Here is a 13,421-nt window from a genome sequence, read left to right as displayed (position 1 = left end):
AAATAAGCGCTGAATCTGACCGCGCCCGTCACGTGATAGACATTGATTTTCCAGGAGCTCCGCTTCAATAATTGAAGAGTGCCGCAGTGTACGCGTATAGACTCCGTCAGAATACTGTGGCTGAAGCACGGCGTTATGAACCGCGAGTCCGCATCGTGATGCATGATCCTCGACCTCCAGCTCGTAACCGCACCTGCTTTATAATCCCCCGAGTCTACGGAGGTGTAGTTATCTTTGTTTCCTCTTGAACTGCTTGCGAGTTTCCTCGTGAACTTTCGTCAAATTCGGGAATCGGACGAAAGTGCTGCGCTCGGTCAGACGAACTACATTGCATTGCCAGGCAGCAATCTGGCAAATGGTCTGCTGTAGTAGCAGCTAGCTGTCTTCAATGTTGCAGTCAATACTGTCCCCTTTCAGTGCGCGTTTTACGCTTCCCGTGTCTCCAAGGCCAGGGACCTCGACTCCAATATCGGCTCGTCCTGATGAGTTGGCTCCGGAAGACTTCGCTCGGGACGTCCTCATCGAGGTGATGAGGAATTCTGTGGAAAATTTGAAGATAGCAGAGGGTTTGAAGGCCAGGACTGAGGTGCGGGATGCCGGAGTCTGGTTGGTTGCTTACTTGAAATGACTAGTACAGTAGGTGTTGTCAGAAATCCACAGAATCTTACTACGGGACGCCTGCACAAAGGATGTCTTCCGGGAGATGGACGGGTTCTTGGTCGCTTTGAATGTCCTATCCACCCTGCATACTAGTATACCTCAAGGTGGTGGTCGATCTGCGGGGCAGGTCACTGTTGACGTACTCGAAGCGACACGCCTCGTTTTTTTGATACTCGCAGATGCCATGGACCAGCACAAGCAAAATAAGCAGTACTTCAAGGTAGCTCATCCCTTCCACCTGTGTGTTTAGTTTCTGACTCCTACCCAGAGTTCAGTTGGATTTGAATCTCTATCTCAGGCCATACTTGGATTGCTCGCAAATTCTCGCACGATGAAACAGACCTTAGGCTATCTCGTCTCTTTCTCGCTCTGCAACTTCTCGTTGTCTGGGCTATTCAAGGTTACTTCTGGAACTGACTACGCACAGCTGGACAAGAACGTGACTGGAGTGGAGTCCACTTTTGGCTTCATCCAACACCCAGAAGCTCTGCGTATACTATATCTTTCATTACCTCCAGTTTCTGCCGGTGAATCTGCGGTCCGGTACAGTATACTCAAGCTGCTAGAGCGATTGTCTCACCGCAACCATCGCAATCACTGTGTGTTGAACAGTCTTGGTTTAGTACAGCCTTTATTTCGTGACTTCTGTGAAGGCAAGAGCGCCATGGGAGTGCCTAAGCAAGAACGACAAGTCGCCCAAAAGCTCCTGCGCAGGATTGTGGACGTTGGCACCACAACTGACGAAGCCAAGCTCTTGTTTCAACGCGTCATACGGGATGAAGATACTCTCGATGCAGATGTTCTTGAGATATTGCGCGCTGGCATGAAGGTGCGATGGCCGGAGCATTTCTCACTGGAGTCATCCGCGGCTCTGCGTGTCTCCAGCAATGGCATGAAGGGCCTGCCTACTGCCGGTTTGACGTTCATGGTAATGAATCTTTTCCTGTGGGTTATACTCCTGCTGTTGAATAGTTCGTATGGTACAGGTTTGGCTATGGATTGAAAACTACCCTGTGGGAGATCAACTGTTGTTCTCGTTCTGTCTTGGAGGACGTAACCATATCGCTCTGGGTATCCTACGCGATGGAACTCTCAGATTCCAGAGTTCTGGTTCAAATGAGAGTGCAGTGTTCAAGACCACGCTCAGCAAGTCTCGCTGGACACATGTTACTGTTGTTCATCACCCGCACAGAGCCGCGAATGCGACCATTCGTGAGTTTTCCTTTAGGGATATTGTTAATCTCTGGTGGGTCTCATGGTAAATGCATAATCAGGACTTTTCGTCGACGGCGTCCTGACAGATTCGCTCAATTGGATGTACCCACGAACCGATGCTACTGCCACATTAGGTACCTACCTCATCGGAGACTCCGCGAAGACAGCCAGTATGAGCTGGTGCATTGCGTCTGCATACCTGTTGTCCATACCCTTAGGTTGGATCATCCTCTTTGAGTTTCGTAATTGTCGAAAGCTTATTGTAAATGCAGCCAATCACATTCCGCGACTCATTCACCATCTCGGTCCACGCTACACTGCGCGTTTCCAAGCTGCTGACCTCGTCAAGTTCCTCACGTACGAAGCATCTACTGCGCTGAATGTTTACCTGTCCGCTGGAGCTTTGCAGCAGCCGGTCCCATCCGATGTCACGCAACTCATGAATTCGATAAAGTATGGGCTAGGAGTCAACGAGGCTGCTATCTTGTTTGTGTTGAGTCCTGCCATAGAGATTCCCAATGTAGATGAGTCCGGTTCTCCTGGTATTGCATATGCTGGTGATGTCTTCGCTGTCAAGAGTAATTGTTTGGATCTGGCAATGTGGAAGCTCGGAGGTGCGGCTATCGCGCTACGTCTGGTTCAGTTGGCTAGCGTGAGTGCATTCTTCACTTTAAGATGGTCACGATGTTCAAAATAATCTCTCCACAGAACCCGCACGAAGTGTCGCGGGCTCTGGGTATTTTGAGCGATGGTGTGCGTAACAGTTGGCAGAACTCTGAGGACATGGAACGATTCCGTGAGTGCTTACTTGCGTAAGTGATTGACGATCGCGTTCATCGAAGTCGGCAGGTGGATATGAGATCTTGGCGGAGATACTACACGGCAAAAGCCATCATATTAACATGACCGGATTTGAGACTCTTTTTGAGTTTTTGGGCTTGAACTTCCGAGCCCCCGAGTGAGTTTTTTCTTACGAATCGATGAGTTAGCCACCAATTGAATGACGCTAGCCACTCTACGGTAGTGAACACAGTGGCATATCGTGCTCTCGCTCTCGATTTTCAACTTTGGTCATCCACGCGAAAAGAGATCCAGCAAGTTCATCTAGAGCACTTCGCAACGCTTCTGCAAACGAGCAAGCATAAACGGTTCAATGTAAAGCAGCGCCTCGGCAAGATGGGCGTGGTTCGGAAGATGCTGTTTGTCTTGCAAACTGCTTGGTATCAACAGGATATGATCCCTTTACTTGTTGATGCGATTAAAGTCGTCGCGGAAGCTCATTTCTCTACCGACGATGCTATCAAGCCAATAGTGTCGTACTTAGCTGCGAATCTACATGAAGGTAATTTTGCAGATTCATTGTTCCAGCCGCATTGACCAAACTGTTTCCAGTCGAGACAGGTTTAGCCTCTCCTCGTTCGGCTATCTCTCGCATCGATCACTGCACGGCGCAGTCCAAGGCAGAGCAGGTCTTGGAAATGCTTGTTACGATTTTGCACTCACAACAAGCTTATACGAAATTCGCGAATGCCCTCCCCTTGCCACGTATATGTCTCCTTTTACTCGGTGAAAGACCTTCATCTATGACAGCCATCCAGATACTGCGCTTGATAGGCATTAGTCTTGATGCTTCTAGCTCATTCAGCCGGAAGTTTGAACTTGTAAGCGGTTGGGGCGCACTGAAGGTCGTCCTTCCGCATGCTTGGGATAAGGAGGTGCAGCAGGCAGTGTTCGATCTCCTCCTTGGACGCCTGGGGGACAAAGCGGAGATTCCTCCTGCAGTAAGTTGCCCTCAGATCGTTCCTGCCATTTTCTTCTCCTTGAAGGTTGGACTGGAAACGGTAGCTGGGCAAGTCGTGAATGGTGTCGTACCAGACGCCGATGGTGAGTTCAATATATTGTCACTCGTACGACGCTTAACGATGTACGGCCTGCAGAGATTGCTAGAGTGGGCACCATCGTGGAACAGCTTCTCGAACGACTGATCGAGGTTCACTCAACGGTCCCAACTTTCCGACAAGTGTTCAAGTTACAAGCAACCACTCAGTTGTTCATTGATGCGTACAGGTCGTTCGTTGCTAGTGTGTCCATGTTCAGCGATTTCGCATTGAGTACCACGCGAATCCTAGAGAAGCTCTCGCACCTCGGACTGAGTATTGCGCTGGACACTGTCGTGACTGCGTCTCAGAAAGAGGAGGTGCGTATGATTTACATAGTAGGTAATTCTCAACTTATCGGATTACCAGATCATGGAAATATTGCAATCGGCTGAGACAGCACTGAACCCTCGGACGACCCAGGAATCCTGTATTGACTCTGCTGCCCTCGTTGGTCATAAGCCTCGACGTCGGCGAACCGGGCCTGGAAGGCTCAGCATCCAACTGAGTGAGAGCACCGTGAAACGATCTGTCGCACGGTTACATGCTTGGCGTAAGACTGTCATTATGACTGAGAGGAAGAGGCTACGCAAGACCATCCTTGATTTGTTCGTCCTACCCATATCTATATGTGATCTTACTTACTGTCTAACACAGACGGGAACATCACCGTCAAGTTACGGCACTGACAGAATGGGCCACCCAACTTACTGCTGAACGTGGATTGTGGGCTTATACTGGCAAGGAGCGTTATTGGCGCTTGGATGAGACTGAAGGGCCGTATCGAGTCAGGTTGGTGACGATGCTACTTGCTCTAGCACCTAGTTCATTCAACATGTCGCAGGAAAAAATTGGAACCGGCTCATGAGAACCCTGCCAGTTCAAAGGTGGATACAAAGGAACACAATGGAAATGTTCATTTGTCAGAGTCAGATTCGCAATCTCTGCTACCGGCAGAACCTTCGCCATGGCATGACTCGTATGAGGTGTCGTCAAGTGATGGTGACGGTGCGTCATCTAGTCATTGACAGTAGGTATCGTGTGTTGACCTGCAAGCAGAACATCACCTAGAGGAAGAGATCGTTGAAGACAAACACCGCAGGGTTCGGCATGAGCTCGAACCTGGCGATGTCATCGAGGCCGCAAACACTGTTGCCCGTGTATCTGGTGTTGATTCTTCTCGTGAGCTGGCTTTTCGATTCATCCACAACTTCGGCACTTAACGTGCAGTAGCTGGACTTTTTATCTTCGGCCGGACGCACCTCTACATGCTCGACGGCTTGGTTGAAGATGAATATGGAGAGATCATTGATGCTCATGATGCACCGAAGAAGTTGTTCTTTGTGCCAGGAAGCAATGTAGCGCTCGACGGCCCTCAAAGAGCACACCGTTGGTTCGTGGATTCAACCTGCAATGGCATCCCAACTCTGATCCTCTAGTAATATATCGGCAGGACCCATGATCAAGTCGTTAGCTTCTGCGACCGAACATTCTTGTTTCGAGACGTCGCGTATGCATGATATCTTTGCCCGAAAGACTATCTACTCATCTTTTGCTGCAGTCTGGAGATATATTTCAAGGATAGCAGATCACTTCTTGTCGTGTTCTTGCAAAAAAGTCAGCGACAGGAGATGAATAACAGGCTCTCTTCCATTCTCGCCCGCATGTCTGGCGATGCACTTACGCCAGGTGTTCTGATGTCCCCGTTGAAGTCACCTTTGGTGGGCCGCCTTAGTGCAAGGCTAAGTGCCACGCTCAGCGCTCGAGTGATGACGGGTCTCAGGTTGGACGAACTATCTACTGCACAGAGGAAATGGCAGACTAGGGAGATATCTAACGTAGGTTCAACTGACTTAGTGGACGTGTTGGATGATCAACCAGCTAGAACAGTTCACTTATCTCAGTATTCTTAACCAAATATCGGGACGCACTCCCAATGATGCTACGCAATATCCTGTCTTCCGTGAGTTGCTTATGTGGGATTGGGCTCACTATGTCTTCTTATCTTGTGTCGTCTAGCCTGGGTCGTGAGCGACTACGCCTCCCCGACGCTTAATCTGCGTTCGTCAGATTCGTTTCGAGAGTGCGTTCGTCTTGGATGTGCTCGTGTAAACAATCTAACCAAGGAAACAGCCTTTCACGGCCGATGGGAGCTCTCACGCCCGCACGTCGCGATGCCGCACATTCTCGCTACGTGAACCTGGAGAGTGTCGGGGAGAAACCGTTCCACTACGGCATTCATTTCAGCTCCTCTATGATCGTCTGCCACTTCCTGATTCGATTGGAACCTTTCAGTCATATGTTCAAGACTCTACAGGTATGAAGTTCGTCGATATCGCCGTTCTGTGGTGTTCATGATAGCTAGGGTGGAGATTGGGATCTGCCTGATCGACTTTTCAGGTAATGTGATATGTATGATTAACCTCGATGCGGTCATAAACTTACTTCACGCAATAGTGACGTCAAAAGAGCGTACGACTCTGCTTCTCAAGACATCCGTGGCGATGTTCGTGAATTGCTCCCCGAGTTCTATGCATGTCCAGAGTACGTTCATTTTCCACTCTCTTACAACACCCATACAGACGTCGTTCGTCCTTCGGTAACTGCAGATTTTTGGAGAATTCTTCCAACTTCGATTTTGGGGTGCAACAGAATACTGGCGAGAGAATACATGATGTAAAGCTACCACCTTGGGCGAAACAGGATCCGCTCTTGTTCATCGTGCTGAATCGTGAGGTAAGTCGTGTCTCAGTAGGCTTCGGCGGATGACTCTTACAGCGATCCAGGCTCTCGAGAGTGACTATGTCAGCGAGTATCTTCCTCAGTGGATTGACCTCATATGGGGCTGCAAACAACGGGATCCAGAGTCCTTGAATGTGTTCCATCCTCTGAGCTACGAGGGCTCCATAGGTGTGTGGTGTAACTCCGTTCTTGCATAGGCAGCGGTTGATCTGAGGCCGTCATGATATCCTTAAGACTTAGATACGATCACCGATGAGCTGGAACGCGAGGCTACCGTAGGCATTATCCACAACTGTGAGAACATGCCTATTGCAGTATTTCTATTCTGCTGATTCCAAGGACCTTGATATTTCTATCGTTAGTTGGTCAAACACCTCGCAAGATATTCCACACGCCACACCCTGCACGGATCATGCATGGCAGCTCTTCCCTTCCTCTTGGCACGTTGTACGGTATTGCAGAGGACTATCTACTACTCACACAAGCGGATAAGCCCACGAAAGGCAAGTGCTTTCGCTGCCCGAGTCTATATGCGATGGATTTACACTACTACTAGACCTGGGACCCAATTATTCCGTCCGCGACATTATGTACGACTTTGTAGGCCAACGTGCGATTCCTTGTTGGACTGGCATGCTCTGCATTCCGTCACGTCCCCACGAGTACGTTGAGTGGGAAACCGGGGTAACGACAGGTGGGGCGCTGAAGGTTGTTGTTGATCGCAAGGTAAGCGATTGAACTCCACTCCTATGCCTCTGATTCAAACACGTTTGCAGGTTGTCCAAGTGATCGGAGCCACTTTCTGTTCGTGCGCCGCATTCGCTGACGCCGATACACTCGTCACCGGGTCACTTGACCACACTGTGCGTTTGTGGCGAGTGTGCCGCGGATCCAGTGGGGCAGCGACACCTGCTACACCGAGGTTCAAAGAGACGTCCCTCAGCCTGAATCTCACCCACATTATGCGCGCTCATACTGCCGGAGTGACATGCGTCACTGCATCCAGAGGATGGTCTCTGGTAGTGAGCGGATCCAAGGACGGAAGTGCTGCATTGTGGGACTTGAACCGCGGTGTCTACGTTAGGTCTATATGGCATGGGTCTGGTGAGGATTCAGAGGTGCATCTAGTTGCCATCAATGAGAGTACGGTGAGTCGAGGGCTATCCAGAACTCAAGTCCGCTGTGTGACATGATCTGTGCAGGGCTATATTGCGACGTGTTCAAGAGAGAAGTTATACTTGCACACCGTCAACGCAAGGCCGATCGCATGCTTGGATCTTACCCCGACCCCAGTGTCTCAATCGTATCCGCCGATTACTTCCATTGCATTCCTCGAGCGTGAATACTCACGCGTTGGCGTCCTGGCGACAGGCACACCGGACGGCAGCATCACGTTGTGGACATGGAATACTGATCAGACACCGGACGGCCAGAAAGCGATATGGAATTTCGTGACCCTGAGGATGATGAAGGTCAAGGACGCCGACGGTGGGAGGCAGTCCAGGGGCTACACCTCTTGCGTGACAGCACTGAAATTCGTCGGGTATGTCAGGTGGCGCTTTCACCGTTGAATCTTATTGAGGAATATGTTCTGGTCTTCCTAGCGAAATCTTGTATCATGGCGAGGACACTGGTAAGGTATTTGCGTGGAATCTGCCAGACTGATTGCTTTCGAACCTTCTGTATTTGCTTTCGTATTTATTCCTCACGTATGTACATAATCATGTCATGTCCAACTATCTGTGCAACACAGCATCTTCGTTGTCAAACACTGCGAGAATTACTGGACAATCCAACGGAGCAAATAGATCTCGAACCAGGTTTCTATTTAGGGGCCTGCATTTTATCGCACCTATCTGATGGCGATCTCCGGCCGAGTGGCTGACCTCCATCCACACTGTACTTGTATTCAAACTACATTCACCTCTGTTGCTTTCTGCATCTCTTTCACCCTTCTCCTTCGCTTTCACCCTATTCCGCTGATTCAAGATGTCTTGGCAAAGTGAGCAACACATATTAGCGAGGAAGCGATGGGATCTGACCGTGCATACAGCGTACGTCGATTCCAACCTCGTCGGGAGCGGAAGGGTTTCCAAGGCTGCGATCCTGGGGCAGAAAGGTGGTGTTTGGGCCGCTTCTGCTGGCTACACCGTGCGTACTTCGTCGGTTTTCCATGCTCACATCGGATCGCTTACTTCGTTCACGATTGTCGTTTTTCTGGTGCGCACATGTGGGTACAGTTATCCGCCGATGAGCAGAAGGCGATCCTTACTATCTGGACCAATCCTGGGACGGCTCAAGCAAGCGGTATCCGCCTGGCCGGCCAGAAGTTCTTCACGCTTCAGGTCAACGACCGCGCGTTGTACGGAAAGAAGGCGGTGAGCCGATCAACTTGTGGCTTCTTTGATGTGTTGGTTCCAATGCTGTCCCGACGTCTGTAGGCAGACGGCTGCGTAATCGTGAAGACGAAGCAGGCGATCCTTGTGGCGGAGTACACCGCCCCAACTCAAGCACCTGAAACGACACCAGTCGTGGAGGGCCTTGCAGATTACTTGATCAGTGTCGGATACTAGTGGCTTCTCGCATGCTTGAAGTGTATCATTTACCATTCTGCAGTCCTTGTTGAAGATCTGACAACATTGTATACTTGATTAAACATGATTCGCAATGCCGTATTCTTCGTGGTGCTCACACTCTATCATGTTACTAAGCACCTACAGGTTGAGCGCAATTCATGTCTTCCACAGAAAGATCTTGTTGGCGGAAGAATGGGCGTTACTTTTAAGATTCCAGAAATAATTTATTTTGACAAGTGAATATCTAGCTTCGGGACCGGGTCAATTTGCCATAAATGTAGAGATCCCCCTATACTAATAGCGACGCGGCCGTCGACGGACTCATCTAACGGACGGCGCCCACATGCTGCAGTAGAAGCTGACCAAGACATCTGTATTCTTGGGCACACGTTGTTCCGGAGGTTCTCGCACGGATTTCAACGACGGTACGATACCATGTCACAAGATTCAGCTGAGGCGGGACATGTGCAGATCTGGTTTCAGTACAAAGGAGACCGCGCGAGTGCTCTGCAGCGAACACCTCGTAAAGAACAAACGGATGAGAAGGTTCCTCTACTCGAAACCCTAGCAATAGAAGATCTCCGCATTCTAGACCTTACCCTCTCCGGCGTCTCCTACAGCACCGTGGTGAATTGGGGAACCGGGCAGCTCCGTTTGATCAACAAGAGCCCCATACCTCTCGTGCGTTGTTCACCGTGTTGAGTAGTTATGTCCTAACCTTGTTCATATTACAGACCCAAGTCAGACAGTTGCAAGTGGCTGTCGGACGCGTGAACGCGCGCGAGAATGAGAAGTCAGCACGATCAATGTGGGTTTCATTTTTTGCTCTTGATTCCAGCTCACCCCGAAGCGTCAGAGCCCGCATTCAATGCAAGATAGAGTAGGTCATTTTCCGTGCGCGCTTCCACGGCTTGCTCAATCAACGTTTATTCTTTGCAGTAATGTGAGCACTGCCTCGTATTTACTCCCTTTGATTTCAATTTCTTTTGTCGTAGGGAACTCGACAAGCCCTTGAAACACAGTTAGGGAAATATAATAATGACTCCATCTGCACAGGTGTATCAAGATCTGGAGCTCCCATCTTGTCACGTATGGAAACGCGGGCGAAAGCAGCCGCGCTCACGAGGACTGCGGGCCTTCAAGCTTCCTCCGCAGCGGTTGCGGACCTGCCACCTCGACCATCGCACGCTCTGAAGGCCGGTGTGGGTATGTCCCAGATGGTGTATCCGGTGAGTCCAATACAGGCTTTACCAAGCGTAACTCCTCGCTAACGAGGGTTCTCTGTCGTAGGCACAACGGCCGCCGAGTGCGGCGCCGCAGACAGCCTACACGCTCGTCCGCCCGCGAGTAGATGCCAGTGTACAAACAACCGACTACTTTGAAAGCCAGATAGCTGGTGAATAGCTTCCATAGAGCACGAGGTATCCTCGCTGATATTCCATTTGTGTACTAGTATTACGTGCGCACCTCACACGTGAGGTTGAGCGCAGCAAGAACCTGGAGACGACGCTCCTGTCCGAGCGACAGGAACATCAGGACGTGCGGAGTGCACTTGAGGCAGAGCGCGTGCAGCGCGAGGCGGCGGAGACGGAGCTAAGGGCCGCAGAGGCTGCTCTTACTGAGTCACGTGCGCACTGCGAAAATCTTGAAAAGGCGATAGATCTGGAGAGGGTGCGGTGTGAGACGGTGGACTCAGCATGTGTGGACGAGCGTGGGCGGAGAGAGCAGGCAGAGGCGGCGGTAGAGGCGGAGCGTAGGTGGAGGCAACAAGCAGAGGCTATGCTTGAGGAGGTGCGGAGGGAGCGGGCCGCACCGTTTGTGGTCCCAGCGATAATGGATGCGTTTGTGAAGCTGGTGCAGCTTAGCGATGCGGTAGCGAATGCTCCGGAGGACGGAGGGAATTGAATTTTCCGAGAGCGGCATGCTACTTTTTGGTGTTTTTTCCATATACTGAACTGGCGTGCTGAAGCTTCCCTGCCGGTGACTGCGGTCGCATGGGGGGAAAACAAGCGTTGTCATTGAATCTTCAGCAGCTTTCTTCGCCATTCAAGCTTCAAGCCCTATTTCGAGTCTAGTTTCCGCTGCTCCTTAGTCATGGTTACACCTTTGTCAGCCCCCTGCTCGGATGGCCAATGGGGCCCTTCCAATGTGGTACTCAACCGTCTGCTTCTCCAGCTGATTACTCTCGTTCATGTCAGTAAGTATGTACAAAGACACTACGACATCCACTATCATATATCAGCACTGTCATCCGTCGAATTCTGGTCCTCTGACCACCCTAGATCTTCGTTGATAAGTTGATAATCATCCAGCACTCGTTAGGTGAGCCATCTACGTGGCTTCGAATCCTCCAACATATTCTGATCGTGTTACTTACCGGTACAGTGAACTGAGAACTGGGCATCTCCCACGTTCTTCTGCATGTTCTGCGGAATTACATCGCTTTACCAGTCACACTCGAAAGTGGCACATGCCAGAACTTCGCGTTATATTCCATCGCGGCTTGCCACATCTTTGTCACTTTTGAAACTGTTTATGCTCTATATCGCCAATCAACATCGCTAACGTTTATCCTAAGCTTCCATCATATGGTTTGTACGTTCCCACACAGGTCTCCTTCGAATACGATTACCAACCGTTCACACCATGGGCAAGCTCCAGGTCGATGACAAAGATGTGCTATATCTAGGCTTACAGATAACCTTCCCGGCCTGCCACGGTGACCAACTAGCATAAATGTTGTGTGGAATTCGCCTCTCAGCAGCTTATCTCGTCTGAAACGTTTCAAGTTCAGTGCTAATCTCCACACTCGCCCGCCATGTCCTCCGAGTCCGCGCCCAAACTGTTCCAGCCGATCAAAGTGGGCGACATGACACTGGCGCATCGCGTCGTGCTTGCGCCGCTCACGCGCTATCGCGCCAATGCAGCCCATGTACACGGCGATCTCGCAGTGGAATACTATGCGCAGCGCGCGAGCATCGTTGGGACACTGCTCATTGCAGAAGCAGCTTTCATCTCAGCAAAGGCAGGCGGATTCGCACATGTCCCGGGCATATGGAACGAAGCCCAAATCGCTGCTTGGAAGAAGGTCAGTGTACTCGATTTCGTCGAAACAGGAGCATCGCGTACGCACTGCGCAAAAGTGCATTTGTTCGGGACATACGGTGTCTAGTTAGGCGCGTGGAAAGGAATAGACTGACCTCCATGTAGATTACAGATGCTGTCCACGCGAGGGGCTCGTACATCTACATCCAACTTTGGGCTCTGGGGCGAGCGACGGACCTCCAGGTGTTAGAGAAGGAAGATCCGTCATTTCCGTATGTCTCCGCATCGGACATCCAGCTGACAGGAAAACCGAAAGCCCCGCGTCCCCTGACGGAGGAGGGTATGTATAGTTATGCCAGGCCTCGGAAGTCTCGCTGATACTGGAGATTCATAGAAATCAAGGAATACATACAGATGTATGCGACCGCTGCTTCTAATGCGGTCCATGGGGCAGGATTCGACGGCATTGAGATTCACGGCGCGAACGGGTATCTACCCGATCAGTTCTTGCAGGACGTGTCCAATAAGCGAACAGACAAGTACGGCGGGTCGATCGAGAATCGCGCGAGGTTCTTGCTCGAGCTTCTCGGTGCAATCAGCGCCAAGATTGGCGCGCAGAAAACGGCCATCCGTCTTAGTCCATGGGGCGAGTTCCAAGGTATGATACAACCGTCAATGTGTGCGTCGCCTATCACGCTGATGGAGGGGAGCAGACATGCGTATGGAGGACCCCGTACCAACGTTCAAGTATGTCGTGTCCAAGATCGCTGAGATGCTTCCAGACTTTGCGTATATCCACTTTACCGAGCCTCGGGTTTCGGGTAACTTGGATCGGTCTGTGAAGGATGGGGAGGTGCGTATGATTTTGGGCCTCTTGGACTCTCAAGCAAAGAATGAACATCATCCGCATAGACGAACGACTACTTCCGCAAGGTCTGGGCACCCCGACCAATCATCAGCGCTGGCGGGTATACCCGCGAGACCGCTCTCGCGGCAGCCGATGAGACGGGCGACCTCATCGCTTTCGGCAGAGCCTACATTTCAAACGTGTGTCAACACCGCTGTGCTTTATGATCACCTGTGCTGATGAATGCGAGCAGCCTGACCTTCCTCTGCGTCTGCGCATGAACCTACCAGTCGCGAAGTATGATCGCGACACCTTCTACACTCCCGAGAACCCGAAGGGGTACATTGACTACCCGTTCGCGGATACTGCGGGGTTGTAGACCTGATCTACCGGAACGTACTTGCCGATAGAACAAATAATCCGCGTATCTTTTATGTTTTTGTAACAATGCTGATCGAG

At 50.9% G+C, this 13,421-nt stretch overlaps 4 protein-coding genes across 4 annotated transcripts; all 4 read left to right on the top strand.

Moving 5' to 3' along the window:
* Window positions 1-388: 388 nt before the first annotated feature.
* SCP_0606070 (hypothetical protein) lies at window positions 389-8,159 on the top strand (the record flags this gene model as incomplete). Its single annotated transcript, XM_027759740.1, has 31 exons — window positions 389-586; window positions 641-880; window positions 929-1,588; window positions 1,647-1,872; window positions 1,935-2,093; window positions 2,148-2,527; window positions 2,584-2,671; window positions 2,725-2,833; window positions 2,886-3,217; window positions 3,268-3,759; window positions 3,813-4,072; window positions 4,122-4,360; window positions 4,410-4,544; window positions 4,597-4,760; window positions 4,812-4,934; window positions 4,986-5,145; window positions 5,206-5,262; window positions 5,314-5,590; window positions 5,643-5,715; window positions 5,772-5,835; window positions 5,886-6,069; window positions 6,118-6,152; window positions 6,210-6,296; window positions 6,362-6,488; window positions 6,539-6,662; window positions 6,729-6,788; window positions 6,857-6,997; window positions 7,051-7,220; window positions 7,271-7,642; window positions 7,697-8,037; window positions 8,099-8,159. 31 exons carry the CDS (start codon window positions 389-391, stop codon window positions 8,157-8,159), a joined length of 6,138 nt encoding a protein of 2,045 aa, XP_027615541.1.
* Window positions 8,160-8,483: 324 nt separating this feature from the next.
* On the top strand, window positions 8,484-9,067 carry SCP_0606060 (Profilin; the record flags this gene model as incomplete). The annotated part of the gene is made up of 4 exons (XM_027759739.1): window positions 8,484-8,496; window positions 8,548-8,645; window positions 8,735-8,872; window positions 8,936-9,067. 4 exons carry the CDS (start codon window positions 8,484-8,486, stop codon window positions 9,065-9,067), a joined length of 381 nt encoding a protein of 126 aa, XP_027615540.1.
* Window positions 9,068-9,505: 438 nt separating this feature from the next.
* On the top strand, window positions 9,506-10,975 carry SCP_0606050 (hypothetical protein; the record flags this gene model as incomplete). Its single annotated transcript, XM_027759738.1, has 7 exons — window positions 9,506-9,751; window positions 9,805-9,878; window positions 9,927-9,950; window positions 10,010-10,013; window positions 10,066-10,299; window positions 10,361-10,466; window positions 10,524-10,975. 7 exons carry the CDS (start codon window positions 9,506-9,508, stop codon window positions 10,973-10,975), a joined length of 1,140 nt encoding a protein of 379 aa, XP_027615539.1.
* Window positions 10,976-11,888: 913 nt separating this feature from the next.
* Window positions 11,889-13,341, top strand: SCP_0606040 (Probable inactive dehydrogenase; the record flags this gene model as incomplete). The annotated part of the gene is made up of 6 exons (XM_027759737.1): window positions 11,889-12,158; window positions 12,281-12,455; window positions 12,510-12,773; window positions 12,829-12,968; window positions 13,028-13,162; window positions 13,216-13,341. The coding sequence occupies 6 exons, from the start codon at window positions 11,889-11,891 to the stop codon at window positions 13,339-13,341; spliced, it is 1,110 nt and encodes a 369-aa protein (XP_027615538.1).
* Between the last annotated feature and the right edge of the window lie 80 nt (window positions 13,342-13,421).

The sequence above is a fragment of the Sparassis crispa genome (assembly GCF_003851025.1).
Source record: "Sparassis crispa DNA, contig_000005F, whole genome shotgun sequence".
Lineage (NCBI taxonomy): Eukaryota > Fungi > Basidiomycota > Agaricomycetes > Polyporales > Sparassidaceae > Sparassis > Sparassis crispa.
The sequence above is the reverse complement of the archived record's forward strand: the minus strand, read 5'-3'. Positions and strand labels throughout refer to the sequence as shown.